Source organism: Zootoca vivipara, chromosome Z2, assembly GCF_965207765.1.
Source record: "Zootoca vivipara chromosome Z2, rZooViv2.hap1.1, whole genome shotgun sequence".
Lineage (NCBI taxonomy): Eukaryota > Metazoa > Chordata > Lepidosauria > Squamata > Lacertidae > Zootoca > Zootoca vivipara.
In genome coordinates, this window is record NC_142585.1 from 48,141,218 (window position 1) to 48,168,698 (window position 27,481).

The 27,481-nt window shown below is 45.9% G+C and overlaps 1 protein-coding gene across 1 annotated transcript; it reads left to right on the forward strand.

The window, feature by feature from the left end:
• The first annotated feature begins 565 nt into the window (after positions 1 to 565).
• Positions 566 to 27,457, forward strand: CIZ1 (CDKN1A interacting zinc finger protein 1). The gene is made up of 15 exons (XM_060270159.2): positions 566 to 866; positions 3,531 to 3,658; positions 9,982 to 10,154; positions 11,009 to 11,153; positions 11,744 to 11,798; positions 12,696 to 12,775; positions 13,680 to 13,759; positions 14,621 to 14,803; positions 16,210 to 16,340; positions 17,344 to 17,428; positions 18,615 to 18,728; positions 21,415 to 21,609; positions 21,867 to 21,924; positions 25,566 to 25,687; positions 26,764 to 27,457. Exons 1-15 carry the CDS (start codon positions 787 to 789, stop codon positions 27,019 to 27,021), a joined length of 1,887 nt encoding a protein of 628 aa, XP_060126142.1. The 5' UTR covers positions 566 to 786; the 3' UTR covers positions 27,022 to 27,457.
• The last annotated feature ends 24 nt before the right edge of the window (positions 27,458 to 27,481 follow it).

A 27,481-nucleotide genomic window follows, 5' to 3' on the forward strand; every position in this document is an offset into this window, starting at 1 on the left:
GGGAAATCTCCCATATTAAAACCCTGCTGCCAGTCAGTGCAGACAGGATATACCAGTGCTGTCAGTCAGAGCGGCGAGCTAATGTACCAATGCCATGGCTCACTGCAAGCCACCCTCCTATGTTCCTCTGCTGATGATGAAAAGCAGCTAACTTTTAACTGCCTGTTTGTTAAAAAGCTGCTTCAGAGTGCAGACATGTGTGATGATGCCTTGCATTTAATATTTTTAATATATTTTTTCCCCGCTATTGAATTTTGTTTAATTTCCCATGAGCATTTCTGAACATTCACGTAAGGAAGAAAATAAAGCGGCTGCCGCCGCGGCCGCCTCCTCCTCCTCCTCACCCCCCACCCCGCTTACAAAAGGGTGCATTAAATAAACTTTTCTTCTTCCCCTGCGTATTTCAGAGCATTCACTGTTTACAGGAAAAACAAATGAGTACTGAAGCCTTTTTTGCACTTGCGAAAAAGGATGCGCTGGGGCGCGTGCGTGATTGCCATTGCTGCTCTCCGGTACGTGCAAGGGGTGGGGACACCTCCCCACCCCAAACACACCCACAAGGTGTCCCGTGATCGCGGTGGTGGAAACCCACGCAGCCACCCGCACGCGAGCCGCCGCCGCCGCCGGTCCGGAAGCAATGAATGGATCTCCCTCTGGCTGCAGAGCAGCGCCTTTAGCTCCGCTCGCTCCCCTGCTGGAACGGGAGCCTCCTGCGCCTCCGGTTTTGCCCCGGGGTCTCGGGGCGGGAGGGGGCGCGCGTCTCTTTTAACCCCACCTCCCCCAGCCATGTTCAACCAGCAGCTCCAGCAGCAACTGTTGCAGCTCCAGCACCTCCTTCAGCACCAGCCTCAGCAGCAAGCAAGCCGGTAAGACCCTCTAACCGAGGCCGGGGATCGTGGGCCTGGCTCCAAGGGAAAGGCGCCTGCTCCACACACACACACCCCTTCTTCCCTTTTGCAAACCTCCTCCGCGCAGTTTTTGCTGGCGTGACTGCATCTGCTTCTTCGCACCTTTCTCCTGAAGCGCTCCTGCCTGCCTGCCTCGAAATTCAGTTGCATTTGGCCCTTTTAACATGTGTATTAAATGTAAATGCACTACTGTACATATGTATTTAAAATGTATCCTCAAGCGAGCCTTGCTGCACTTCAAGGACTAAGGCTACAGTGGACCTGCTCAGAAGTAAGCCCATGGGACTTGCTCCCTGCTATGTGAGCGGGCCTAACACATGCACGAATATTGTGTGTGTGTGTGTGTGCTTGTGTGTGTGTTCGCGTGCGCTTTTTGTACAGTATAATAACATATTTTTAGCTTTGGTGCCAGATCTCACAACTCCTGCTGCTGGCATATATTGCTGAGGTCCAAGAACCTCCACATGCACAATTACCTGTGGCCAGTGGCCTAGCAGTGTTCATGGTGCAAAAAATATATTTAGTTATTTCCTTACCCTCCAACCCCACCCAACACACTCTAGGGGAAAAAAAATTCCAAGTCAAGCTTCTAATAGCTTCTAAACCCCCCTCCTGGTTCAGCTCCCCACCTGCAAACGAAGCAGCTTGTTCTTTACTCCACATAAAAGCAAACTCTCCCACTAACCCAACTGAAAAGGGTTGGCTGGCCTACTGTTAACAGTTCTGGGTCACAATCCATTGGGAAGCTGTCCTGTGCAAGAGCCAAGCTATGTTGTTGTTTGTCAAGTGTTTTGCTGGTGTGCAGGTCTCACTAATTTCACAGAGTCTCCTCGGCCACATCTTGGTATTGAAAGGCAGCTTTTGGAAAATTAGGATGGAAAAATGTCCCTTGTAGGGCATGATAATAACAAGTTCTGAAAGGAGTTTGGACCACCTGGGTGCTTGTATTGGAAGTTGTTCCAGGTACATGGACTGTGTGTGGACCTGCCTTCTTAAGCATCTCCATGTCAACCCTATCCCATAATAATATTGCGCATACATCCGTCTGTTTAAATATACCCCTTTAAAATATAAAAACGCTTCCCCCTCTTCCTAAGCACTGTAGTCCTGCAAAATTGATAAGTTTATCCCTAAGCTTGCAGACAGGCGTGTTTCTTACTTACAGTCACACATGACAACATGGCTTCACCATGTACATAATAATGATATAATTAGGGTGCTGAATTGAAGAAAACTTGGAGATAGCTAAGCATGGACATGAGTGAAAGGGCTGTTGAGAGTCAGTTCAGTTCTGGAATGGAAAACAAATTCCTAGACTGATAATGTGCTCAGAGGCACCTTATTCTTTAATTCTAACCGCATTCCTTTTTCACCTGGTTCTGGAGCTTTAGGACTCTTATTAGAAAACAAAATAGATCCAGCTAGCCAGAGGTCCGCCTGCCTGTGCCATACGGCATCCAAAGGAGTTGTTCAACTAGTGCCAAGTACCTGAGATGTTTTTGGATGTGCTTCTCCTAAAGTTGAGTCTCTCGCCTCACCCCCCACCCCCACCCCCCAAATCTATCCGCATGCTCCTTGGTAACATTTGAAGCTGCCTTTTAAAAGGGTTATATGATGTCCTATGGGGTGCCCTCTTTTTTCAAGGAGGGGAAAAAAAGTAAAATAATAATAACCAAAACTCATGGAGGATGCAAAATAAAAAAATTTTTTCTTTCAGTAGCACCTTAAAGACCAACTAAGTTTTTATTTTGGTATGAGCTTTCGTGTGCATGCACACTTCTTCAGATACAGTGAAATGGAAGTTTCCAGGCACTTATGTAGAGAAGGGGTGGGGAGGGGTGGGGAGGGGGAGGGGGGATCACTCAGAAGGGTGGTGGAAATGGGTGATTGACTGACTGATAGCTGTTGATGACCGCAAACGACTGCAAATGGTTTTGCATGAAAAAGCAAGGGTTGAGATGGCTGAAGATCGCTGAAGATCCTCATGGAGGATGCAGAAGCCTTCGAGCATCTGTAAGGCACCCTCTGAATCCAGCTTCCTTATACTTTGTTGAATGAAATTATTCTGAACCTGCTTAATCCTGACATTGGAAGGCTGTTTAAAACAGTGTCAGTGGTGCTTCCAAAACGATGCAAAGGTTGTGAGAGAGCTCCTGGATACCCCTTTATTGCTTAGGGCAGGTGCACACACATAGAGGGTTGTATCCAGTGTCAGTCCTGCTTAGAGTAGACCCAAGACTATAACTTAGTTATAGCCATTTCAGTGTGTCTACCTTGAGTACAGCTTAACTGGATGCAACACATAGGACCAAGAATATGCTCATTAACTCTATTTGTACAAAATAAAAAAAGAATTCCTTCAGTAGCACCTTAAAGACCAACTAAGTTTTTATTTTGGTATGAGCTTTCGTGTGCATGCACACTTCATCAGATACACTATTTGTACAGTTAATATCTATTTGTACAGTTAATATTCCATAAATTGACTGGGTCACACTATAAGGCAATTGTTTTTGGGCAAAAACATCTTCAGTAGTTGCCTAATGTTGCCTTAGGTTTCTTGCAAGCCGCTCTCTGTCCTGGGATTTCTGCTGATCTAATTCCCCCCCCCTTCCTTCTCAGGTGTGTGATACCATCTCAGCAGCAGCAGCAGCAGCAGCAGATGCTGAACCTGCGGGCTACTAGTCAAGCCTCGCTCCTCAGCGCCAACCCCATGCTGCAGCGGGCCCTGCTCATCCACCAGATGCAAGGTATAGCACTTGTCCTCTGCTTTGGGATGGGAACCCTGCAGGATTGATGTGGAAGAGGCTGAGCAATGCATGCTGGGATACTTGGGAAACAGTCAAACTGGAGGGTTTTTATTTACTTGGGTATCTGTGTTATTTGGGGGGGGGGGAGTGACTCCCAAGGCAGTTTAAGACATTAAAATTATCCAGGTAGGACCTGCAACAAAATGGTCATTATTCCAGCCACTCAATTCCACGTCTCACCACCTCCACCACTCCTTTAGTCTGCATTCTGCTGCTGCCGAGCATGCTCAGTTTTCATCAGCCACCTAAATGTTCTTTGTTCTTTCACAAATATTAAGGTCCCCCCTCCCCCCAAAAAGCTTCTGGTGCCTCCCTGTTGTGAGTGGCAGGTGCTATTCTGGGTACATAACTAATGGCACTCACCACGCAAACATTGGAAATACAAAATGCAAAAATTCCTTCCAGTAGCACCTTAAAGACCAACTAAGTTTGTTATTGGTATGAGCTTTCGTGTGCGTGCACACTTCTTCAGATATCTTCTTTTGGTATCTGAAGAAGTGTGCATGCACGTGAAAGCTCATACCAATGACAAACTTAGTTGGTCTCTAAGGTGCTACTGGAAGGAATTTTTATATTTTGTTTCGACTACGGCAGACCAACACGGCTACCTACCTGTATTGGAAATACAGTGGACCCTCGAGTTATGTAACGCTCTGGATACGTAACTTTCAGGTTGTGAATGCGGCAAACCCGTCGCACGCATGCACAGAAGCGGTGCCTCCAGTTACGGACTTTTCGGGTTAAGTACGGACCCCCGGAATGAATTTAACTCGTATCCAGAGGGTCCACTGTAGAGGGAATGAACTGATTGCGTTCAGTAATGGGCAGGAGAGTAGTGGTTGTTTTGAGGAGGTGCTTCCTTGATCTCCCAGCAGGTGAGTAACTTCTGTTTATTGGGGACAGGGAAGCGTGAGGCAGTGGTGCGGAGGGTGCCAAGATGCAAATACACAGGTAGGAGGGCTGGATTGTTTCCATTGCTATGTTTGCGCTGCGCTGACCTCCCAACCACTTTCCCCACCCCTTCTTGATAAGCAGCAGCAACTCATCTGCTGGGAGGTTAGGTAAATGCCTGTTCCCTGCTCCTACTGGTTACCCCTATTTACATGTTGCTTTTTTCTATCATGGAACAAAAGGCACCCTATATTAGATTCGTAGGTTCTTTCCCAGGTACTAATCAGATTCTGAGCTCTTGCAAAGTAGCTGTGCTCTGTGTCTTCAGATCATGTTTTTATTCCTTTTTTATCCCATTCTTTAAGGCAGTGGTTCTCAAACTTTTTTCTCTGGGCCACACTTTCAGAATAAATATTAGCTCATGCCACACTGATATTTTTTTTTATTGGTAAGAAATTGGGAAACAAAAAGAAACAACTAGCAGTGCTTGATTTATAACATAGAACACAGCTACCTTATAATATGATCATGGAACATCCAGGAAGTATAAAACAAGGCAGCTACATAAGAACATGAATGATTCCCAAAATATACATATGAACCTCATATATGTACATGAAGCGTGTCTACAAACTCAGTGAGAGGTGTGAGCTTGCTTTGGCCAGGTAATCCCATTTAGACTAGGTCTAATTTGAGAAAAACTCGATATCATTAGCACAAAGAAGCCTTTCTCTTTTCTCATCTTTGATATTTGTTCACAACCATATATCAAGGAGATCTGTAGAAGTGTGGAGTTTATGGTTGTATATCCACAAAAAAATAATTTTATACTATACTATGCTGTGCTATGCTATGCTAATCCTGATCCTGATCCTGATCCTGATCCTGATCCTTCACTCACTGAAGTGTTTAAATGTTTCTTTGGTTATCCTTGAATCTCCCTGCCATCCTCTCTTACATCAGTGTGGTGCGTCCTTTGAGAGCCGCTGCTTTAAAGTGCACAGGGAGGCCAGCGGGGTTTCCTCCCCTACCCCATTTTATTCTTGAGGTAGGTTCAGAGTAGGGAGAGGGAACTTATCTCCCTCCAAATGTTGCTGGACTCATCAGCCAGCATGGCCAGTGGTTGGGGATGATGGCAGTCACAGTCCAGGAACATCTCTGGTTTAGCAGCTGACAGCGCAATTCTATGCATGTCGTCCCCATTGAGTTCATTGGAATTTGTTCCTATACTGGGAGAGGTGGTGGGTTTCCTATAGGCACCTGGTTGGCCACTGTGAGAGCAGGATATTGGACTAGGAGGGCCATTGGCCTGATCCAGCAGGCTCTTCTTAGGTTCTTTTGAGGTCCAAGGTTAACTCAGTAAGCCTTGTGGCTGAGCAGGGGGTTTGAATCTCGATCTCCCTGGATGGAGCCCAGCCCTCGCCACTGCCGAGACACCAGTCCTGAGCCACTTCGCGAGGCTGGAATGATCCCAGCCTTGCAAGGCAGCACAGGGCTGGCTCGGGGAGGGCAGCACGCTCCCCAGAAAAAGGCTACACCCCTGGTCCTAGTTTCACACTCTAGCACAGCGATGAGGAACCTCTGCCCCAGGGGCGGAATTGGCCCAGCTGTGCCCACCTTCCCTGCATCCACAATCATTTGAGCTCAAGTCAGGAAGATTTTCATCTTTAAACTGTTTAACATGGTTGCATTGAGAGAGGTCTTTGTTGCATGCCACGTGCTCTGATTCAAACAATTACATAAATTAGAAACAACCATAAACACTCAGATAAATGTTTATGAATATATGAAAGTTGTATTAAAGTGTACATAGCAAAATTATTACGGATATGACGTCTAGTAACATGTATCGCTTAGATTGGTGGCATTAAGCAAAGTGTATTTTGTATAAATAACACTTAGGGGCCAAGGCGAATTCCCTTTGTAGCTGCAGCTTGAATTCTTCCTAAAGTTCTGCTGCATGGCGACAGAAGAGGGTGCCAAGTTTGTTATGTTTGTATACCGCCTTTCCTCCAAGGAGCTCAAGGTGGCATATGTAGTTCTCATTTCATCTCACAACAATCCTGCAAGATATAGGTTAGGTTAAGAATAAGTGGCTGGCCCAAGGTCACCCAGTGAGCCTCATGGCTGACGGGAACAGGTCCTAGTCTGACACTCTAACCACTACGTCATGCTGTCTCTCTTAACAAAGCTTTGAATTAGCACGCACTCCCAATTCTTCTATTGCATCTCTGGCTTGGAGGTTCAATCACCTTGAGTCATTTGCCAGGCTTCACCCACCTGCCAGAATGTTCTGCGGAGGGTTGGCCTCTTCTCCGTCCAGCTCTCCATACAGAAGTTTTAACACCTCTGCCCAACCAGCGACCACATTGGCTCACATAGTTTTACGTCTCCCCTCCCAAGCTGCACATCTGTACATCTAAAACCATTTCAAAAATCATTTGTAACAGCTACAACCTCGCCTTACCCCACATGTGCCCACTCAACTGTTTCGATTGGCAGAATTGGCACTCCTACAGGTTCCCCACGGTGCTTATTCCACACTTGTAAGAACTCTGATCGTTCAGTGTGGCAGCACCTACACTTTGCGGCTCCCTGCCTATTGATTCAATCAGGCTCCTTCACTGTCATCTTTTCCGCACCTGCTAAAAACGTTGTTGTTTAGACAAGCCTACCTAGATGCTTAGAAAGCGTGGTGTGAAATATAATTTGTTTAAGTATTTTAACTTTTTGTATGTTTTAATGGTATCGTATTTCCCCTCCCCTCCAGTTTTATGGTTTTATCTTTTTGTAAACAGCCTTAAGGTTTTTCTTTGTCAAAACGAAATGAAACAAAAAAACAATCAAGCTGTGTATAAATTTTATTAAAAAATAAAATAAAATGGCACCAGCTGTTGAAGCATGTTCTAGGTGCTCCATGCAGGCATTCCCTCCAGATGTTGCTGGACTCCCAACTCCCATCATCGTTGGCCATGCTGGTTGGGTCTGAAGAGATTTGGAGTCCAATAAATCAGGAGGGCACAGTCCTAACTATTCTGTAGTACAGCCGTACTTTGGATCCCGAACGCCTTGCTACTTGAACATTTTGGCTCCTGAACGCCGCAAACCTGGAAGCGGGTGTTCCGGTTTGCAAACGTTCTTTGGAAGCTGAACGGCTTCCGCGGCTTCCGATTGAGCACAGGAAGGTCCTGCAGCCGATCGGAAGCTGCCCCTTGGTTGTCGAAGTCGAACGGACTTCTGGAACGGATTCGTTCAACTTCCAAGGTATGACTGTACAAGCCAAGTTCCTATTTATCGTTTTAGAAGAGATAAGAGATAATGCCCTTTGAGTTTGTCTGAGGAGGTGGCTGTGTTAGCCATGGGGTCAGGGCAGGAAGAGTCTTGCAGCTTCAGTGAGTGATGGGAAAGTCCCTGAAGGCCACTAGCCTTCCAATCAGTTAAAAATCAATTGGGGGTGTTTGAGGAATGCCGAATACTTAGCAGCTGCCTGTGCTGTGTAAGTTGGTGCCAACACTAATAAAATGAAAGGGAAGTTGCATTTTCTGATTCATTTGTATAAAAGTATGTTTTATCGTACAGAGCCACAGTTCCAGAGTGGTGGTCAGAATATCTCTGACTAGTATCCTATTTATTTTTAAATTTCATTTATTTTTGTTTTCTCTTCCTCTTTCTATGTATGTGTGCACATAAATATGCATGTTCTTATAGCCTTTTCTTTTTTTTAAAAAAAAAGAGCTCTCCTCTTTATGGAGTTGATTATTCAGGTGTTATGCAATTGATAATCACATTACCTTCTGTAATAAGGAGTTGCCTGGGCACTGACAGTCCTCTGAAATTTCCTGGTCAACTGCAAGGTTTGGGTTACGTTTGAGAATACTTGATGCCCAGATACTTGGTATCTGAGAAAGATCTGAGTGAATAATTCAGCGGGTGTTTTAACCTGTGGTTTCAGCAGTGGAAACTAGTAAGCTGAGTGTGTAATTCTCCCAGCCCACTTTCTGTAGCAAAATTGGAGGTGTGGTTTCTAGAGAGCTAACCAAGCCTCTTAGCCAGGGGCCAGCAAACTTTTTCAGCAGGGGGCCAGCCCACTGTCCCTCAGACCTTGTGGGGAGCAGGACCGTATTTTGGAAGAAAAAAAATGAACAAATTCCTATGCCCCACAAATAACCCAGAGATGCATTTTAAATAAAATGACACATTCTCCTCATGTAAAAACACACTGATTCCTGGACTGTCAGCAGGCCAGATTTAGAAGCCAATTGTATTCGGTGTTAATCCTACTCAGAGTAGACCCACTGAAATGGATAGTAATGACTAACTGGGTCTTTTAATTTTGGTGGCTGTACCCTGCCTAGAACTTGGTTGTCTACAACCCAATATCTGCAAAGGTGTAGCAGTCCTGAACTGACCTTAGAGTAGGCATAGGCAAACTGCGGCCCTCCAGATGTTTGGGACTACAATTCCCATCATCCCTAGCTAACAGGACCAGTGGTCAGGGATGATGGGAATTGTAGTCCCAAACATCTGGAGGGCCGCAGTTTGGGGGTGCCTGCCTTAGAGGATCTGAGCCATGAACTGATTTGGAGTACTTCCACAGTGTTTATGTGAGTTTTATTTATTGTTGATGACTGCTTCTGTTATGTTTGCAGTTGTGTAAATCTTTTCATGTTGTAAGCCGCCTTGAGCGGAGTCTTCGCTATGGAAAGGCGGCATACAAATAAAAGGAGGAGGAGGTCCTGAGCATGTGCGCAGTGACCAAACCACAAACGGCTTGTTGCTCTGGTCAGACCTCACCTGGAGTACTGTGTCCAGTTCTGGGCACCACAGTTCAAGAAAGATACTGACAAGCTGGAACGTGTCCAGAGGAGGGCAACCAAAATGGTCAAAGGCCTGGAAACGATGCCTTATGAGGAATGGCTTAGGGAGCTGGGTATGTTTAGCCTGGAGAAGAGAAGGTGAAGGGGTGATATGATAGCCATGTTCATATATATGAAAGGATGTCATATGGAGGAGGGAGAAAGATTGTTTTCTGCTGCTCCAGAGAAGCGGACACGGAGCAATGGATTCAAACTTCAAGAAAGAAGATTCCACCTAAACATTAGGAAGAACTTCCTGACAGTAAGAGCTGTTCGGCAGTGGAATTTGCTACCAAGGAGTGTGGTGGAGTCTCCTTCTTTGAAGGTCTTTAAGCAGAGGCTTGACAGCCATCTGTCAAGAATGCTTTGATGGTATTTCCTGCTTGGCAGGGGGTTGGACTGGATGGCCCTTGTGGTCTCTTCCAACTCTATGATTCTTTTGTGTCTTCTAGTTGCATGGTATTTAACATGGTATCTCTGTGTCACTCACCTACCGCTATTTCCTGTCCTTGGCAGGTAACTTGAGAGGCTTCAACATGGCCGCAGCCCCTGTGCTCCAGCAGTTCTTCCCTCAGGCAACAAGACACTCCCTTTTGGGTCCGCCTCCTGTTGGGGTCTCCTTGAAGCCCACTCGCCTGGCTTTCCCTGGGGGCCTCCCTTTTCAGCGGCAGAATCAGACCTTTCGCAAGGTGAGCTCATTTTGGGTTATTAGTTCCTCCCAAAGGAGCCTTAGGCAGCCTGCACCAAAATGCTGATTAAAAACTCCCAAAAACATGAAGAACCTACCGTAAACAAACAAACAAACACCCATACAGTATCCTCACAGCTAATAATTTCAATGTTTCCAGGTGCTGTTATCTTTCAGCCTGGTTGAACAATGTTTTTAAATTCCTCCTGAAAATTGAAAATTAAGAAGGCAGACCTACATCACCAGGGAGGGTGTTCCGTTGTGGTCAATTTTCAGATGTGTTGAGTTTCCTCACATTCAATTGTGGTGAATTTTGGCCTGTTTTTGAAGTCTCTCCTCCTATGCGTCATTTTATTATATAAATAATAAATTATTATTATGAGTGAAACTCAGTTGGCGCTTATGGAAGGGCTGTTGATCCAGCAAAGGCCTCAATTAGTACATCCTTCTCCAGACTACCAACTCCCACCAGCTGATGATGAAACTTGTAGCCCTGCAGAATGTGGAGAGCCCTACTTTAGAGAAAGCTGCACCAGCAGTTTTAAAAACAAAATTCTCTTTGCTCACATAGCAGAAAAAGGGAATTGTAAAAATAAAAAAATAAACCCACCTCCCTTTAGCGGATGCCTCCATGGGATCAAAAGCCTTTTTTGTGCTCAGTTCAGTTCCAGTCTCAAGCACAAATTCCTGTGCACAGAATATGTTCAGAGGTACGGTTTTTGTACCTCATTCTGGTTGGTCATTCTCAGGGTTCTAATAAGCAAGCAAATAAATAAACAAATAAGGTGTAGTTCCAGCAAGCCTGGCTCTGTGGATTGTTTGCATCTTCTTGAACCATTGCACTCTCAACTGCAGGATTTCTTGAGGACCTCTGAGAGGAAACGGGAGGCGGATTCTGCAACTTCCTCCTCTCAGGGCCAAGGAGCAGATGAGAGCCTGCCTGTACTGGATATGTCTATCATCAAAGAGGGGTCTGAGCAGCCGAATTCTCCACCTCCAGGTAGGCGAATACAGTACTTGAGTTTGCTTTTTCCTCTCCAGCAACACAGAATAGGGAGGTGTTTTTTAAAAAGTAAAAAATGAGCAGGTGAAGATAAAGTTGTGCTGAATCACACCAAATGTTTGTTTAATCGAGCATCTTGTTTATCACAGTGGCCAGCCAGAGACACTGGGAAGCCCCTAGGAGGGCTTGGGAGCAATAACCCTCTCTCAATATTGTTGCTCTGTGACTGGTATTGAGAGCCATGATTCCGGGGGCAGCCTCAGGACTGACTGCCATTGATAGCCTTGTCTCTATAAACCCGTTTAATCCCATTTTGAAGCTGTCTAGGTTGGTGACCATCACTGCATCTTCTGGTAGCAATTCCATTATTTAGCTCACTGTCCTAAATCCCCCACCATTTAGTCTCATTGGATGACTCCCTGCCCCCCGCCCACCCCCACCCCCAAAATAGTAGCTAGCAGGAAAAGCAGTTGGGGGATTATGGGAGTTGTAGCCCAACAACAGCTGGGGACCTGAGGTTGAGAAGCACTGCTCCAGGGGGTACTTGGCTGCTCTGAAGCAATAACTTCCTTTTTCTGGGCCCACAGAGACACTGGCAGAATCCTCTTCAGCCGGTGAACCGGCAGCCAAGCGGCTCAGAAGGTAAGGATGGCAGTTGCCGGGAACTGCACCCCTAGCTGAATTGTAAGAACAGCTTTGCCAGGTTGAATCTAAAAGATCCGCCTGGCGCATGGTACCTCTCTTTGGTGGTGGGCTAGCCTCTCCAACAGGTGCGGCACTGCTGGTGGCTCCACTGGGCCCTGAGTGCATGGGCCTGGCGCTGCTGGTGGGAGTGGGCGTGCAGGATCACCCAGAGGCCCTGCTCCCCAGCCCCCTCTCCCTGTCTAAGGGCTTGCACTGTAGCCTGCTGGACAGACTAGCCCTCATAAGCTCCCCTGCTCACCTCCCACTGCCCCTGTAGGTGTCATTCCACTTGTGGCTTTGCCACACACACACACACCACACACACACACACACACACACACACACACACACACAGAGAGAGAGAGAGAGAGAGAGAGAGAGAGAGAGAGAGAGAGAGAGAGAGAGGGAGGGTGGGGGGAACCTGCTCAAAGCAAGTTACAACAAAGAAAACAGGAATGCATTTCAAAACCCCAAACAGTGCAAAAATAATATCGTAGCAACATAATAAGACAACAACAATATACAAAAAAGTACTTTGAAGATAACAAAATTATATTAGCAACATCTAAACTCCAATAGCAAAAGTAACAAGGGAGCTTTACAATTTCACTTTGGTCCTAGAAAAACCCCTCCTATGATGTTGCTCACAGTCCCTCTCCTGGAGCAGTTTCTTCTAAGGCTTCCAGTGGTTGCATCCTGGCAGATCTTGCTACTTAGTGTGGGAACCTTAGATTTCTGGGCTGTGCATACAAGGTCATGGCCATTGCAGCATAGTTTCTTGGCCTCCCATATTTAATGTACTAACAGCTTCTTCTTCTTCTTTTTTTTTTTTAAAAAAACCATTTATCCCACCAGGGAAGCTGAGGACACAATCCCAGAAGAAGCAATATGTCTTCAGCAAGTGGAGGAGTCCAACACAGAATCCCACCTGGAAGGTGAGAGCTTCACAGTTGCCTGGGATCATGCAAACCAGTCTCAAGGGTCTAGAAGCAAAAAGCTGTGGGAAAATAGTCAGTTGCCTTGCAATAGGTTGAAAGCAATACAAATATATTCACCCCAGCCTATATCTGTATTCAGTTTAGAATTGTATTTATAGGAAAAATGGATTTTAAGTATTTTTACATATTGTTTTTGTTGCCCATGCTTTTACTGTGAAACCGCTTCAGTACTATATTTTATGGGAAGCGATTCACAAAATAATAAAATAATAACTGTGAAGCACAGCTTGCAAGGCCCAGGCAACTGGTGCATGGAATCTCCAGTCCTAGAACAGGGACAATTAGGCCCTGCCTGACTCTTCAAGGTCATTGGCAGTGCAGAAATCTGCCCAGTGTATGTCTGTGTGTGCTGCATGTTTCCTACTCCTCTGACTAGATTTGAGTCTGGGAAGGGCTGGACAGGAACACCCACCACCAGCAAACAGCCCCTGCTGGGGACTTGCACCACACATACCTCCTTTCAGTTGTCTAGGAAATTGCCCTCAGTCTTAAAAGGCATACTTTTTCCGAAGGGGTTTAGCAAGCATCTGCAAGGCCAGACACTGCCCTCCAGCTGCTTCCCCCTCTTTTTTGTCCTTTCCCATCCTTCTGAGGCCACATGGGGTCCAGAGGCATTCTGTGGAATGGAGAGAAAGAGAGCATAGCTGTTGTTCTTTTCATAGGCAAAGGGAGGGAGCTCTCCAGAATAAAAATCTGGTGGGTGCTGCAGGGGTTTCCGGAAGTGCCATGCTGCCTGTGAGCACCATCTTGGGGACCTCAAGGATTGGCAGTGCTCCTGAGAGCTCCCACCTCCCGCTCCTGGGGAAATTAAATTCTCTTTCTGTCTGCCTGTCTTTCATAGAGGCAGACAATGGGAAAGAGAATCTGGCTGCAGATCCTTCCAAGGAAAAGAACATTGCTGGAGAGCTGAAGATTTCGGAGGTGAGCAGAAAGCTTCTTTAGCCCCTGCAGGGGGAGGGTCTTCTGCTGCTTTGTTAAAAACTTGGGGAAATGTGGGTGGCATCCTTTGCCAGCCTAGTTCCCCCCAGCTGGCCTCATTAGCTGGCGTTGATGGGAGATGCAGTCCAAAACATTTGGAGGCACCGTGGTGGGGAAGGCGGGTGTACACAAATAGCGACATGGAAAAACACACACTGGCCCAATAACCAAAGATCCGAAGGAGCCTTTTACCCAGCATGCTCTCCTCTTTGCTCCTCCCTTCAAGAGGGCCATCAAGCAAACCAAATTAACCATAGTTTCTCATCCTGCCCAAACCAGGAAACCATGGGTAAAAGCTACTTTCTCACAAAAGAGGAGGGAAACAGTGCCTGTACATCTCAGGTTCTCGGAATGCTAGAAACTGACTCATTTAAAAGGAAATCTGGGATTGAGGGTGGGGGGCAAGTAACGTTGAGAGGGAACTGCTTCCCTTGTACCGCCACTGCATAGACATCAGTGCCTCATTATGTGCCAGTAGATTATATATGCTTGGATGAAAATCTAGTTAATGGAAGCCTTCCTATTCTTGCTGGGGCTTTGTATGTGGGCAAAAGTCTTTTTCCTACCTTGGCTTTTTAAGCTGAAATATGACTGTCCAAATTCCTTCTGTGTGCAAATGCAGAAATCTCCTTCCAGAAGCAGCCTCCGTATTCTTCCTGTAAACACTGCCTTCTATCCCCAAACTGTATGTAAAGCCGTTGTCTGGATGTGGCATGAATTACAGGCTTCTTCCACTCTCTGGAGCTGAGGGATTTAATAGTTGGCTGGTGGGCAACCTGAATTGAACCCTTGAATCTTCTCCAGGTGGTCAGCTCTGCAGGGTCCCTGAAAGTCACAATTCAGCAGAGCAGCGAGAACCGAGCCATCAGCACCACAGCCCTAAAGCCAGCCTTCTGGACCTCTGAGATGGGGACAGCCGAAGGCAGCCCCGAGGCTACCCTGAAATTCTACTGCTACATATGCAAGACTAACTGTTACAATCAACAGGTAACAAGAAACACTTCATCTGAGGAGTTGCAAAGTCAGGATTTTTGCAACCCTGCCGCCCTCCCACTCCTTACCTGCATCAGTATTCATGTATTTATTCCTTTCCTAGAAAGCTTACTGTCTGTAGAAGTGACACAGTAAGTAAAAATATAAGGGTGTGTGTGTGTGTGTGTGTACGTATGTGTATGCACACAAAAAATGTACTAGAAAATCAATATCCAATACTTCACATTTTAACCTCTATTCATATTCACAATAACGGTATCAGTATAAATAAAATCAAAAGTGCAGAATCCTAGCGAGCATAAAACTCTGTAGTCATACAACTGCTTACCCAGTCTCACTCTTGCCATCCGTTCCCACAACCACTGCAGTCATTCAGTTACCTTAGTGGTAAAATGTGGTTGTGTCAAAAGCAGGCTGGGATTTGTGTGTTGTCAAAGAAAAATGGGCATTTGCTTCAGGGATAGGACTAGGCAAAGAATAGCTTGGCTTGGTTTAAGCTTGGAGAAGAAAGCTTGCTACCTGAAGTAGCATATAATACCACAGTGGTGTTATGGTACAACACTTATTTTGTGTGCTCGGGAAGGAGGGGGTCCTTCTCAAGCACCAGTTTGCTTCTGAAACAGGATTTATTTCAAAGTCAGTTTATTTTTTTATTTTATTTTTTAAATTTGTATACTGCCCTATACCCATAGATCTCAGGGTGGTTCACAGCATAAAGTCACAAAAAAGAAGAGGAAAATGTGTAATAAAAACAGAAACAAAGATAACCCCACCCTCGCTGGAGACCCACAGAGGTGAAATAGATTGCTTGCATCTTCTTCCCTTTGGCAAGTGACTGTACTGTTGAAATGGCGACGAGATCGTACTGGCCTATTTATTTTGAATGTTTGTAAGTGATGCCAGTAAAGGTTTGATGATGATGATGATGAGTTGGGCCAGGATTGGTGTAATATGCTCAAACCGTCTTGTCCAGTGAGCAACCTGGCTGTTGAATTCCACACCAGCTGAAGTTTCTGAACCGTCTCAAGAGGCAACTCTACATATAACGTGTTGCAGGGGGGCTTGACATTCTCATCCCACTGGGTGTGCCTTCAGGACCCTTTTCCCAATCTGAGCCCTTTTATATGTTGCTGAACAGCAGCTCCCAGCGTCCCTGACCACAGGCCAATGCTGTCAGGCTGGTGGGAGCCCAGCAGCACCTGGGAGCCATCAAGTTGGGGGAAGGCAGCCTTATGGCGCCATTTCTGATCCTGGCCAGTATTTCTGAGCGTGTCTGTTACCCCTTTCATCACTTCTGAAGTAGCCCATCTGAACCAGATAGGCTTGCCAGGTTTCAAATGTTCTCCATGTTCTCTCCCTATCTCTCTCTCTCTCTCTCTCTCTCTCTCTCTCTCTGTCAGAATTTCCAGGCGCACATGGCAGGAGCTCAGCACCAGCAGCGCCTTCGAGAGATCCAGCACATGAGCAACATCTGCCTTGTCTCGTTGTTGCCTGTGGTGAAGGAGCAGAAACCACTGGCTGAGGAAGATGGGTATGTTGGATGTTGGGTAGTCCTTGGGGGGGGGGGGTTCCTTCCAGCTCTGCTTCTATGTGCAGGCTGTAAAATTCTGTGACTGGAGAATGTGAAACTCTCAAACCGATTGTTTACCCACCCAAACCCTTCACAGGAAGAATAAATTAGGGCTGGAGAGCATTTTCTGGCTCAGTTACTCAATATGGTAGGTTGTGGTGTTCTCTGCAAGCAATGGGGAACTTATCCTGGTGTGGGCTGCTTCTCTCCCTTACATGTGCAGAATCCTCACCCCTATAGTTTCTAGAGCACAAAATTGTATGTTGGGATTTGTGCATGTTCATTTTTCTTCTAAGCGGGTATGAAAACACCTATTTCAGCTTTACTCCTTAGTGGCTCCTGTTGCAAGACAATGCACCATTTGGGGCAGTGCAAAGGTGAAACGATTTGTTTTCATGTCCTCCAGGATTCATTTGATTAGCCAAGGGACTAGGCACAAATTACCTGCGTGCCTTATTGGATAGCTGAAACCTGCAACGAACTTTGCAAGTTTGGTGCTGCTCAGATATTATGGGCCACAGCTCCCATCAGACCCAGCCAGCATGGCCAGCAGTCAGGTGCCAGGAGTTAGGGAGTGCAGCAACGTGTAGAGAACCACAGGTTCCCCCATTCCTTTGTAGGCACTTCAGGTGTAAAAGTCGTGTGTTCAGAAAATTGTCACATGGGACAACTGGTAGTGGCAGAATTGAGGATACGGGGGTCTGGTTTGGGAATGTAATATTTTCACAACCTCCCCTTTGTTTTCTGAGTCTTTTGTGTTTCTGCATGTTTCCTGTTTGAGGGTTAGAACTGTGCTCTAAACGCCCCACAGCCTGGAGAGCTGAGATTCTCAATAGTGCCAGATGTGTCACCAAACAATGTATGAGATCCCAAATGATTGACTAGCAGAATGGTTTTTTAAAAAAATACAGAAAGAGAGATAATGCTCTATTGCCATTTTAGTGGAATGTTCTTGTTCTTGCAGAGAGAGCCAGCAGCGGTGGTGTAACACCTGCCAGGTACATTTTACAGGTGACCTGATCAAGCATCGTCGGACTCAGGAACACAAGGTGAGTCTTTTCCCAGATTTCTCTTTCCTGTAAATGTTCAAGGAAGGGGCTGAATGCTGATTACCTCAAGGGAGGTGATAGGTTAATGTTTTTTATATTAGAGGATGTTTTAATGGCAAATTAAGGTGCTGACACTAAAGCAGAATATGGCCCATGCATAGGCAGTTTTAACAAGTAACAGTAGTGACAGTTTAGTGCCCTCAGTCTGTCCTTGACTATAGAACAGCTGGTGGAGGATTTTTGCTGATATTATATAGCAGGTTCTTGGGTTAAAAAGGGAGCAAAAAACATAGTAACTCCTTCTGAAAAAGACATATTTGCAGGTTTGTTCTTGCAGTCTCCCCCTCCCCCCTGGCAGACTCGGGCAGTAATATTCAAGTTCAACCATTTCCATGTCTGCAGTATTTTTAAAATAATCGCTTTTAAAGCTCCATTTGTTTTATTAATTCCACTTACAGATTGCTTCCTGTGAAGCATCTCAGAGTGATCGACGATAATATCACCAGTGAAAAACATACAGAATAAGTTCATGTATTCAGCAATGCAAATGGTGCCCGAAATAAATCTCTAGATTGGGGTAAAAAATACTGGTTGAAAGAATTTTGAGTTTGGCTCCTTGCTTTCTTCCCATTTCTCATCCATCAGCCACCAAAGCCTCTTTATCAGTGATTTAAAAAACAACAACACTTGAATCACTCACCTTCAGTAACTTTGTCAGTTGGCTAACTCCTGAATTGCTAGTTCAGTTCTGTTGATTTGGATTTGAATAGAGACTGTGCTATTCTGTCCCACTGCAATTGTTAATTTACTCAGCACTGCTAAGGTGTTTGTGTTATCACAAATTACTACTGTTATGAAGGGTCATTTTGCATACATTTAAGCTGCAATAATTACAAGTTTCACAGACTGTACTGTTGGAATTCTATTGCCATGTAACCCCAGCCTTTCCGCCCCCCCCCCCTTCACATCCATGTGCACGTAAAGGTGCCATCTGTGCATCTAACGAGGTGGGTTCTAGCTGATGCTGTTATTTTTTTTTAAAAAAAACCTCCTTTATTTATATCCTGCACTTCCTCCTGAAGGAGCCTAGTGTTTAAGGTGGCATCAGATCAGGTGTGCTTGAAGGCTTCCTGTGAGCAAATGCCACATTATTTCCTACCTGTCCCCCTTTCTTTTCTTATCCTAGCTTGCCAAACGCTCCCTCCGCCCCTTTTGCATGTTGTGCAGCCGGCACTTCAAGACTCCACGAAAGTTTGTGGAGCATATGAAGTCTCCAGAGCATAAGCAGAAGGCCAAAGAGGTAATGGCAGCTATATATACTTCAGGGAATGTGGTGGCTGTTGGGATGAGCTAGTTAGGACTTTGGCGGGTGGGCAGAGGGCTATGTGTCTGCTACAGAGCTGTGCCTCAGAAACATCAGAAGCCTGGGCAGGCTTTGGGGGAGGATGTTAGCTCAGTGGATAAAACACCAGCTCTGCATGCAGAAGGTTCCATGTTCAATCCCTGGCATCTCCAGGGAGGGCTACGAAGGCTTGAAACTGAAAGAACTGCTGCCAGTCAGTGTTGACTGCTGGACTCGATTGACCAGTTATATTGTCTGACTCAATATAAAGCAGTTTCCTATGCCCCCAGACTTATTGTCCATCAACTTTAATATAATCTACTGTGACAGGCAGCAGCTTCCTAGGACAGTGGCTCTCAAAGGGTGTGGCAGGAGAAGGATGGCAAGGAAGATTCAAGGACAATCAAAGAAACATTAAAACATTTCAGTGTCGTATAGTATAGTATGAGATTTTTTATTTGCAGAATCTGGGTAGATTTATTTTCAAAATGAGAACAAGGGCATCAAGTGTGTAGGAATGATTTGTGTTCTTATGTAGCTGCCTGGTTTTATACTTTCTGGGTGTCCCGTGATCATTTTATAAAGTAGTTATGTTCTATGTTGTAAATAGAAATAGTCTGTCTCTATCTCTCTCCCCCCCCCCAATGTATTTCTTACCAATTAAAAATTTGGAGTGGCACAAACAAATTTTTATTCTTAAAGTGTGACGCGGAGAAAACAGTTTGAGAACTACTGCTCTAGGGTCTCTGGCAAGGGAACGTCTTTCCTGTCACTTTCTCCATGGCCTTTTTTGTAACTGGAGATCCTGGGGGATTGAACCTGGGACCTTTTGGAAGAAAAGCAAGTGCCCTGCCCCTCAGCTATAGACCCTCGCAGGAGAATATGCCACCTGTGGGCTTTATGGCCTAGAGGTGCACAAGACTGCAAGGGCGTGTGGGTTTTGTTGCTGGGCCTGTTTACTTGCTTTGATTAGATATTTTTTTACCTGTCCCTTTGTGGTAAGGGTCCCAGGATGGGTTAACAGCAATATAATCTTCTTTGGTGATCACTTGTGACTGAGTAAGATTGATGAACACTGTCTTAACAGTGTGTCTGTAAGTGACCATGGAGGCCAATTCTGGATCCACATGTCCTTCCACAATGGGGACGTTGGTTTCTGGGCGGGAGTTGATCACAGTGAAGGGTTGCCAAATGTGCCTTCCTCTTAGCTCGTTTCTCCATTTCAACCTGAGTTTGAGTGTCTTCAAAGTCCATGACACCTTTGGTAAAGGCTGTTCTCCAACTGGAGCATTAGCAGGCCAGTGTTTCCCAATTGTCGGTGTTTATACTACATTTAAGCTGTCATTACCTGTCATGGGCCCAGAGTCAGCTTAATCCACTGAACAGCATCTGAAAAGGGAGAAGGCAGAGTGACCTAACCTGCAGCTGGTTTACCTCCAGTGACACAGAGGAGAAGGCATTGATGAGAACCAGCTGGCTTCAGCCTTCTTAAACAGAACTTTCAGCAGCAGTCAGACACTGGAAGCAATGCCTGTGGTTCCCAGACCTACCTTGCTGCTTCCTGCTCTCCATCTGGACTCATTGGATTTCCTGACCTCTCAATGGTCTGACTACGTGGATTGCTGCTTGCCCAACTCTTGGAACAGACTTGACTTCATATTCTGACTCTGCCATGTTTGAGACTCTTCTGTCTGTTTGGCCTCACACTCTGCATGCAGTTGCTGGGCAATGCGACTATGACATTATGCCAGCTTCTTAGGGTGGTGCAACTACTGAGAGAGTACCCCCCTGCCCTGGGGAATCTTAACACACACACACACACACACACACACACACACACACACCCCAGAAAAAATGTCTACTATTAGTCCTCCTTGGCTATTCCAGGAATGGGAAATCTTTGATGTTCCAGGGGTTGCTGGACTCCATGTCCCATCAACCCCTTCCAGCATGTAGTTCAAGAGCTGGTGAAAGGCTACAGGCTGCCTATCCCTGGGCTAGACCAAGCTTCTGTCGGTCAAACGAAGCAAGTGGCTTCTGCATGTTGTTTAGTCGTTTAGTCGTGTCCGACTCTTCATGACCCCATGGACCAGAGCACACCAGGCACTCCTGTCTTGCACTGCCTCCCACAGTTTGGTCAAACTCATGTCCGTAGCTTCGAGAACTCTGTCCAACCATCTTGTCCTCTGTCGTCCCCTTCTCCTAGTGCCCTCAATCTTTCCCAACATCAGGGTCTTTTCCAGGGAGGCTTCTCTTCTCATGAGGTGGCCAAAGTATTGGAGCCTCAGCTTCAGGATCTGTCCTTCCAGTGAGAACTCAGGGCTGATTTCCTTCAGAATGGATAGGTTTGATCTTGCAGTCCATGGGACTCTCAAGAGTCTCCTCCTCCTCTTCAAAAGCAACAATTCTTTGGCGATCAGCCTTCTTTATGTTAGTTTCACACTTTATAAGCATATTTTATGGCGTTTTGTTTACTTGCCCTTTGGTGGGATCTGTGCGCTTATGTGTTTCCTGCAAGTGTGGAATGCCATTACACTAGGGAGTGCAAGAAGTGGGTGGTGGGAAGTGTACATCCCTTGGATCCTAGCCTCCTAAGAGATTTGTCCTTCCTGTCTCTCACCCTCCCTTTGTTGTGTCTGGCCAGGTGAAGTTGGGGGAGAAGGAGCAGGCTGGGCCGGAGGATTCTGAGGAGCTCATAACAGTCGATGCTGTTGGTTGCTTTGAAGATGACGAGGAAGAAGAAGAGGAAGAAGAAGAAGAGGAGAAACAGGGAAATGCTGGAGATGAGGGATCCTCTGAAGTAGGACAGCTGGATAAGGAAGAGTCTCTCATCAAGCAGGTGTGTTTTCCAAGAAGGAGTGCCGCAGCGGCTGCATTGGATGTGCCCTACTGGGACAGGGTGTTGGGCTAGATGACCCTTGGGGAGGGGGATTTCTTCCAACTCTAGTTCTGTGGTTTTGTGAAATGCTCCTGTGACCTCAGCTTTAGTTTGCATGATTCCCTTCACCGTGGAATCGATGACCCCTGTGTTGGATCCCTCCCAACCCCACAATTCTCTGACTCCCATTTCTTCTTTTCATGCATGTTGGGCTGAAGGAAGCAGCACTGGAAGATTCTGGAGGGAGGGAGGAATACTCTCCAGATACCATCTATGGTAAGGAAACAATCACAATTGCTGCTGGCTTGGGGCTTTTTTGTCTTGTTACTTCCTGCTACTACACCCCTGCGACCCCTCCACATCATATATATGCTTTCTAAACTAGTATTTTGCCATTGCTTGAAATCTTTGACTACCCTAGATTTAGAAAATCATTATAAAACGGGGACACTAAAGGCAATAGGCCCATAGGTAACCTGTTTTTAATTTCAGGTCAGGCCAGTGTGGTGTAGTGGTTAAAAGCATTGGACTCGTAATCTGGGGAACCGGGTTCGCATCTCCGCTCCTCCACATGCAGCTGCTGGGTGACCTTGGGCTAGTCACACTTCTTTGACAAATACTCACAAAGTATTTGTTGGGGAGGAAGGGAAAGGAGATTGTTAGACGCTTTGAGACTCCTTCGGGTAGTGATAAAGCGGGATATCAAATCCAAACTCCTCCTCCTCCTCCTCCTCCTCCTCCTCCTCCTCCTCCTCCTCCTCCTCCTCCTCTTCTTCTTCTTCTTCTTCTTCTTCTTCTTCTTCTTCTTCTTCTTCTTCTTCTTCTTCTTCTTCTTCCAGTAGCTAATACTGAGGGAAGGATTTCAAAGTAAAATTCCCAATAGTTTTCTTTAAAACAGCAGATATTTAAGCTTAATTTTTTTTCTTTTCCTCCTCCAATACTGTTGTTGTTTAGTCGTTTAGTCGTGTCCGACTCTTCGTGACCCCATGGACCATAGCACGCCAGGCACTCCTGTCTTCCACTGCCTCCCACAGTTTGGTCAAACTCATGTTCATAGCTTTGAGAACACTGTTCAACCATCTCATCCTCTGTCGTCCCCTTCTCCCTGTGCCCTCCATCTTTCCCAACATCAAGGTCTTTTCCAAGGGTTCTTCTCTTCTCATGAGGTGGCCAAAGTATTGGAGCCTCAGCTTCACGATCTGTCCTCCAATACTAGATATTCTTTAAACCATTATTTTAACATAGTCAATTTTACTGTTAATTCTGGGTACTGCCATACCGCTGCTGCTTGTTTTTTTAAATAATGTACAGAGTTTGGGGCAGCTACCCTTAGTGGTTTTTTGTTCCATAAGAAATGCTATATAAATCTCTGCCATTTTGACAGTATTTCAGATGGAATACTAATGGAATGTTTAGGAGTATAAATAAATTCTGGGTAGGACATTCATTTTTACAATAAATACTCTCCCATACCATGAGATAGATAAGGAATTCCAAAATTCCAGTTATTTCTCCCAACTCACAAAACAGCTTTTGGTGATTAATCTTTACTATATATTCTAATTTGTTTGTAACCCATATTACCAGATATCTAAGTCTGTGTTTATTTCTCCACTGTAATTTGGTTATTCATTCATTATCTTTTAAATTTTCATTTGAAATGTTTGTACCAAGCCACTTATGATTTGTTGTAATTTATTTTATACTGTAACCTGTTATTTCCCTGTAACAAGGTAATAACCTTATGCCTTCTTTATAAGATTTCTCAGGGTGAGGCAAAAGGAGGACCACATCATCCGGATAAAACATTACCTTAGTGTTTTAAAGAGCTATATTAGATCCCATGAATATGTACATTTTTGCTCATTGCTATAGCCAAAGGTTCAATAAAAATAGCAAAGATCAGAGGGCATAAATGATATCCCTGTCTAGTTCCTCTAGATTAATTGAAGAATTCTGACAACACTCCATTTGCCATTACTTGCGCTTCTGGGTGTTGATACAAAAGCTGAATCCAAATTCTGAGCCCACATTTAAAAATTCCAATACTTCAGAGAAGTAACTCCATTCAGGCATTTTCTCTGCACCCAAAAACAGGAAGGCATGTAGTTGTTGACTTACATCTGTGAAATGTACTGTGTTTATCAACCTCCTGAAGTTTGTTGCAAGTTTCTACCTTTCAGGAAATCCATTTGAATGATACTATTGCAATAAATAAATAAATACCTATTCTAGATCAATCTTGTAGCTAATGTCGAAGATCATATTTTGACATCAACATTTAAAAAAGAAAATGGCTGCATAGTTGGCTTTCTGGACTTGCAAGGCAGCCTCTTCCATTGCATCCATTTCTCCAGGACGTGCCTTTTCTCAATTCCCCTCTCTGTCTGCTGTTCCCTCTCCCTAAAGCAGGGGGGGCCCTCTGAGCTCTAGGACAGGGGCCAGCAAACTTTTTCAGCAGGGGGCCGGTCCACTGTCCCTCCCTCAGACCTTGGGGGGGCAGACTATATTTTTGGGGGGGCGTGAACGAATTCCTATGCCCCACAAATAACCCAGAGATGCATTTTAAATAAAAGCACACATTCTACTCATGTAAAAACATGCTGATTCCCGGACCATCTGCGGGCCGGATTTAGAAGGCGATTGGGCCGGATCTGACCCCCGGCCCCATGTTCTAGGAACTCTCATAACCCTTTCAGGCCCTGGCTTGTCTCCTCCTCCTGGCTGGAAACCCCTGAATTTGTATGGCTAGGATGGAGCCTGCAGAACAAAGCTTATGAGTCAGCTTGTTGCTTCTGGCCCAGCCCACCAGCAGCATGCTGCCCCTGCCCCCCCATCCCCCCCCCCGGCAGACGACCATCTGAAAGGTACTGCAACCCTTGGGCTGAAAAAGATTCCTTGCCTCTGTTCTAAAGCCTTGCTTGAATAATTACTTAAAACAAAAATACCATGGCAGATTTCACGTTGGCTTCTGTGGGTGCCGTTCAATCTCCTCTCTCCTCCCCCCCACTTTGTTTGGTGCCCTTCTCACTTTCCCTTTCCTAAGACAGATGGAATAATGACTCCTGCCACATAGGATCTGTTTGTGCCTGCCTATCTGTCTTTCATTTGCCTCCCTCCTGCTAGTTTTGTCTGTCATTTCAATGCAGATCAGATGTGCTCAGGAGGGTTGCAACATTAACACCCTACTCTTTTTAATTTTAATTACTGTATATGTCTGTCTGTCTGTCTCTCTCTCTCTCTCTCTCTCTCTCTCTCTCTCTGTGTGTGTGTGTGTGTACACACACACTTTGCACTTTTTCCATTTGTTCCAGTTGCTAGAAAGAGCTGCCTGGTTATCGGTTTTGCAACTGGACTACTGTGAGCAGAAAGCGCTCTATTAAAAAAATGCTTTCCTTATTTAACGAGCAATGTTGCCTTTTAAAATATTAAATAAATAAATCCCCCTACCCATATGCAGTAAGCCAGGCACCCCCAAACTGCGGCCGTCCAGATGTTTTGGCCTACAACTCCCATGATCCCTAGCTAACAGGACCAGTGGTTGGGGAAGATGGGAATTGTAGTCCAAAACATCTGGAGGGCCGAAGTTTGGGGGTGTCTGCAGTAAGCCCTCGACTTAAACATTTGGGGGACTGCGCCTAAAGCCAAAATCGTGCATAGTCGAAACACATTAGGTTCAATGCTAGGTGGGATTGCCAAAGTCCCACCCAACCCCTTTCTGCCCCTTAATTTTATTTATTTATTATGTTTTTGCTAAGCACATAAAGCTGAATGTGCAGAAGTGAAATGCATGCAAGTTGTGGGCTTCCTGTATTTATGTATCACATAACGCTTTATGGGGGGGGAAGCTTTTATTAATTCATATTGGTTCTGTTCAGTGTGATGTGTGACTTCCCTTCCCCTCCCTCATTTCACAGGCCTGGATTTTGTAGTGCCTGTGGTAGGGTACCTCTGCCGGCTGTGCCACAAATTCTGCCCTAACGACACTGCTGCCCAACTTGCCCACTGCAAGTCCCTGATGCATTTTGAGAATCTCCAGGTGAGACCCTCTTCTGCCTTGGTTCCTCCCATCCCATGTCCGTCTGCTCTCCGCCCCGCCCCCCATGGCTCCTCTTATGCTTCAACCTTTAGGCTCCCGGCTCCATAACGCCTTCCTATTACGCCCCTGCTGTCTTGCCACCGCAAACCTTCCCTCCAATGACTGCTCTGTGCTTCTAGATCAGTATCTGTCCCACTGGCTGGCAGTCCTGCTGTGTCATATTGTCCATTCCGCCTGCTTTCCCAAGAGGAATGGTCCTTCTCTCCATTGAGGATCCTGGCCAATTGCATGTGACCAAATGGTGTCTAAGGGGTTGATTCCAGACTAAGTTCTCTATGAGACAAGTTAGTTGTCACTTAGGCTACTCTGAAATCAATGATGTGGCAGCTGCAGCCGTTCCTGGAGAGCAAAAACCTTGCATCCAGCATTTGCACATTTACTGGCTTCTGGGATTGAGTGCTGTAATGCACAGACCACGGGGTTGCCCCTGAAGAATGACTTGGATTTCAGGTTAAGGCAGTTCCCATTCTCTGTTCAGACTAGCCTGAGTGGTTCTACGTTGCACTGGACTACCGGTATGTCCGTAACTGTCAAACTTGTTATGTGCGATGCTAACCCATTAGGCAGCAAGTATCGTGCAGTGGAGAACCGGTGCATATTTCATGCTAAAACCTGAGAAATTATGCAGCAAAAATGCACAGCCAGTTCTGCAGTACCTACTATATAAATTTGGTCTTGCTTGTCACTAAGTGAAAGGGCCCTGAAGTCCTGACTCCCCAACCACTGGAAATCTTACTCAGCACCATCTCTCTTCTAAACTCCCCACAGATTTATCTGAAGCCATGAGGACTAGCATACATCTTTGGTAAAAAAATAAAATAAAGCACAGTGCTGGGTTATGTTCCCCTAGGTCTGCATCAGGCCCACTGGCTATCAAGGGTAGAGACCCTCTTGAGAGAAGAGTCTCTCCCAGCTGCCTTTGCACAAGTTTGCCCACCACATGTTCATGGGGGAGCATCCTCACATTGGGGACCAGATTAACAGTAACCTTGGATTACTTTTGTTTTCAATTACAGCGGTACAAAGCCATGAAACTCCAGCCTGCTACTGCATTTGTGGACACATCCATCTATCCCCAGCAGGGGCTGAGTGACCTGCAGGCTCCTCCTCCTGCTGCTGCTGCTGCTGCTGCTACCACTGCCGCCATTGACAAGATGGATGGTAAAACAGAGGCTCCTAGTGTAGGAAAGCAAATCACGGTGTTAATGGAAGCATGTCAGTCTTCAAGAGAGGAGACTTCCGCCGCAGCGCAGAGGCACAGTTGTAATAGATGAGGTGTGTGGAGCCCTGCCCATCACGTAGGAGGGAGGAGGTGCAAGGGCCACCTCCTGGCTGCTAGCAATAGCTCCTTGGGGGGAGAGGCCGCTGCTGCTGCTGTAGGGGAAGGATCAGGACTTCCTGTGAAGGTGGAAGAGTTCCACGGTTGTAGGGAGGGTCTCGGCAGATGTTGGAGCAGGTGCATCTGCAAAAGGCTGAGGCCAGGGAAATGAAGCGGATCCCCCCTCCCAGCCCCAAGGGGAGCCCTCTTTTCATCACAGCCGGTTGGCTAAGTAGAGGGCCAGATTAAGCTGCCTGTTTGGTGGGAGGGGGAGCTTTCCCTTCGTTTAATTTTTTCTTTTCCTGGAAAAGCCTTATTCCTTTTCTGTCCCCCCCCCATCTTTTCACCCCTCGTCATCTCCTTTTAGAGAAATAAAAGTATGCTGTAGTTTTGTTGGCTGTTTTTGTTCTGAAGAA

Coding starts and splice junctions, on each gene's coding strand:
- CIZ1 (XM_060270159.2), top strand. CDS start 787: ATGTTCAACCAGCAGCTCCAGCAGCAACTGTTGCAGCTCCAGCACCTC. Junction 12,776..13,679: donor CACAGAATCCCACCTGGAAG/GTGAGAGCTTCA, acceptor TGTCTTTCATAG/AGGCAGACAATGGGAAAGAG. Junction 25,688..26,763: donor TGCATTTTGAGAATCTCCAG/GTGAGACCCTCT, acceptor TTTCAATTACAG/CGGTACAAAGCCATGAAACT.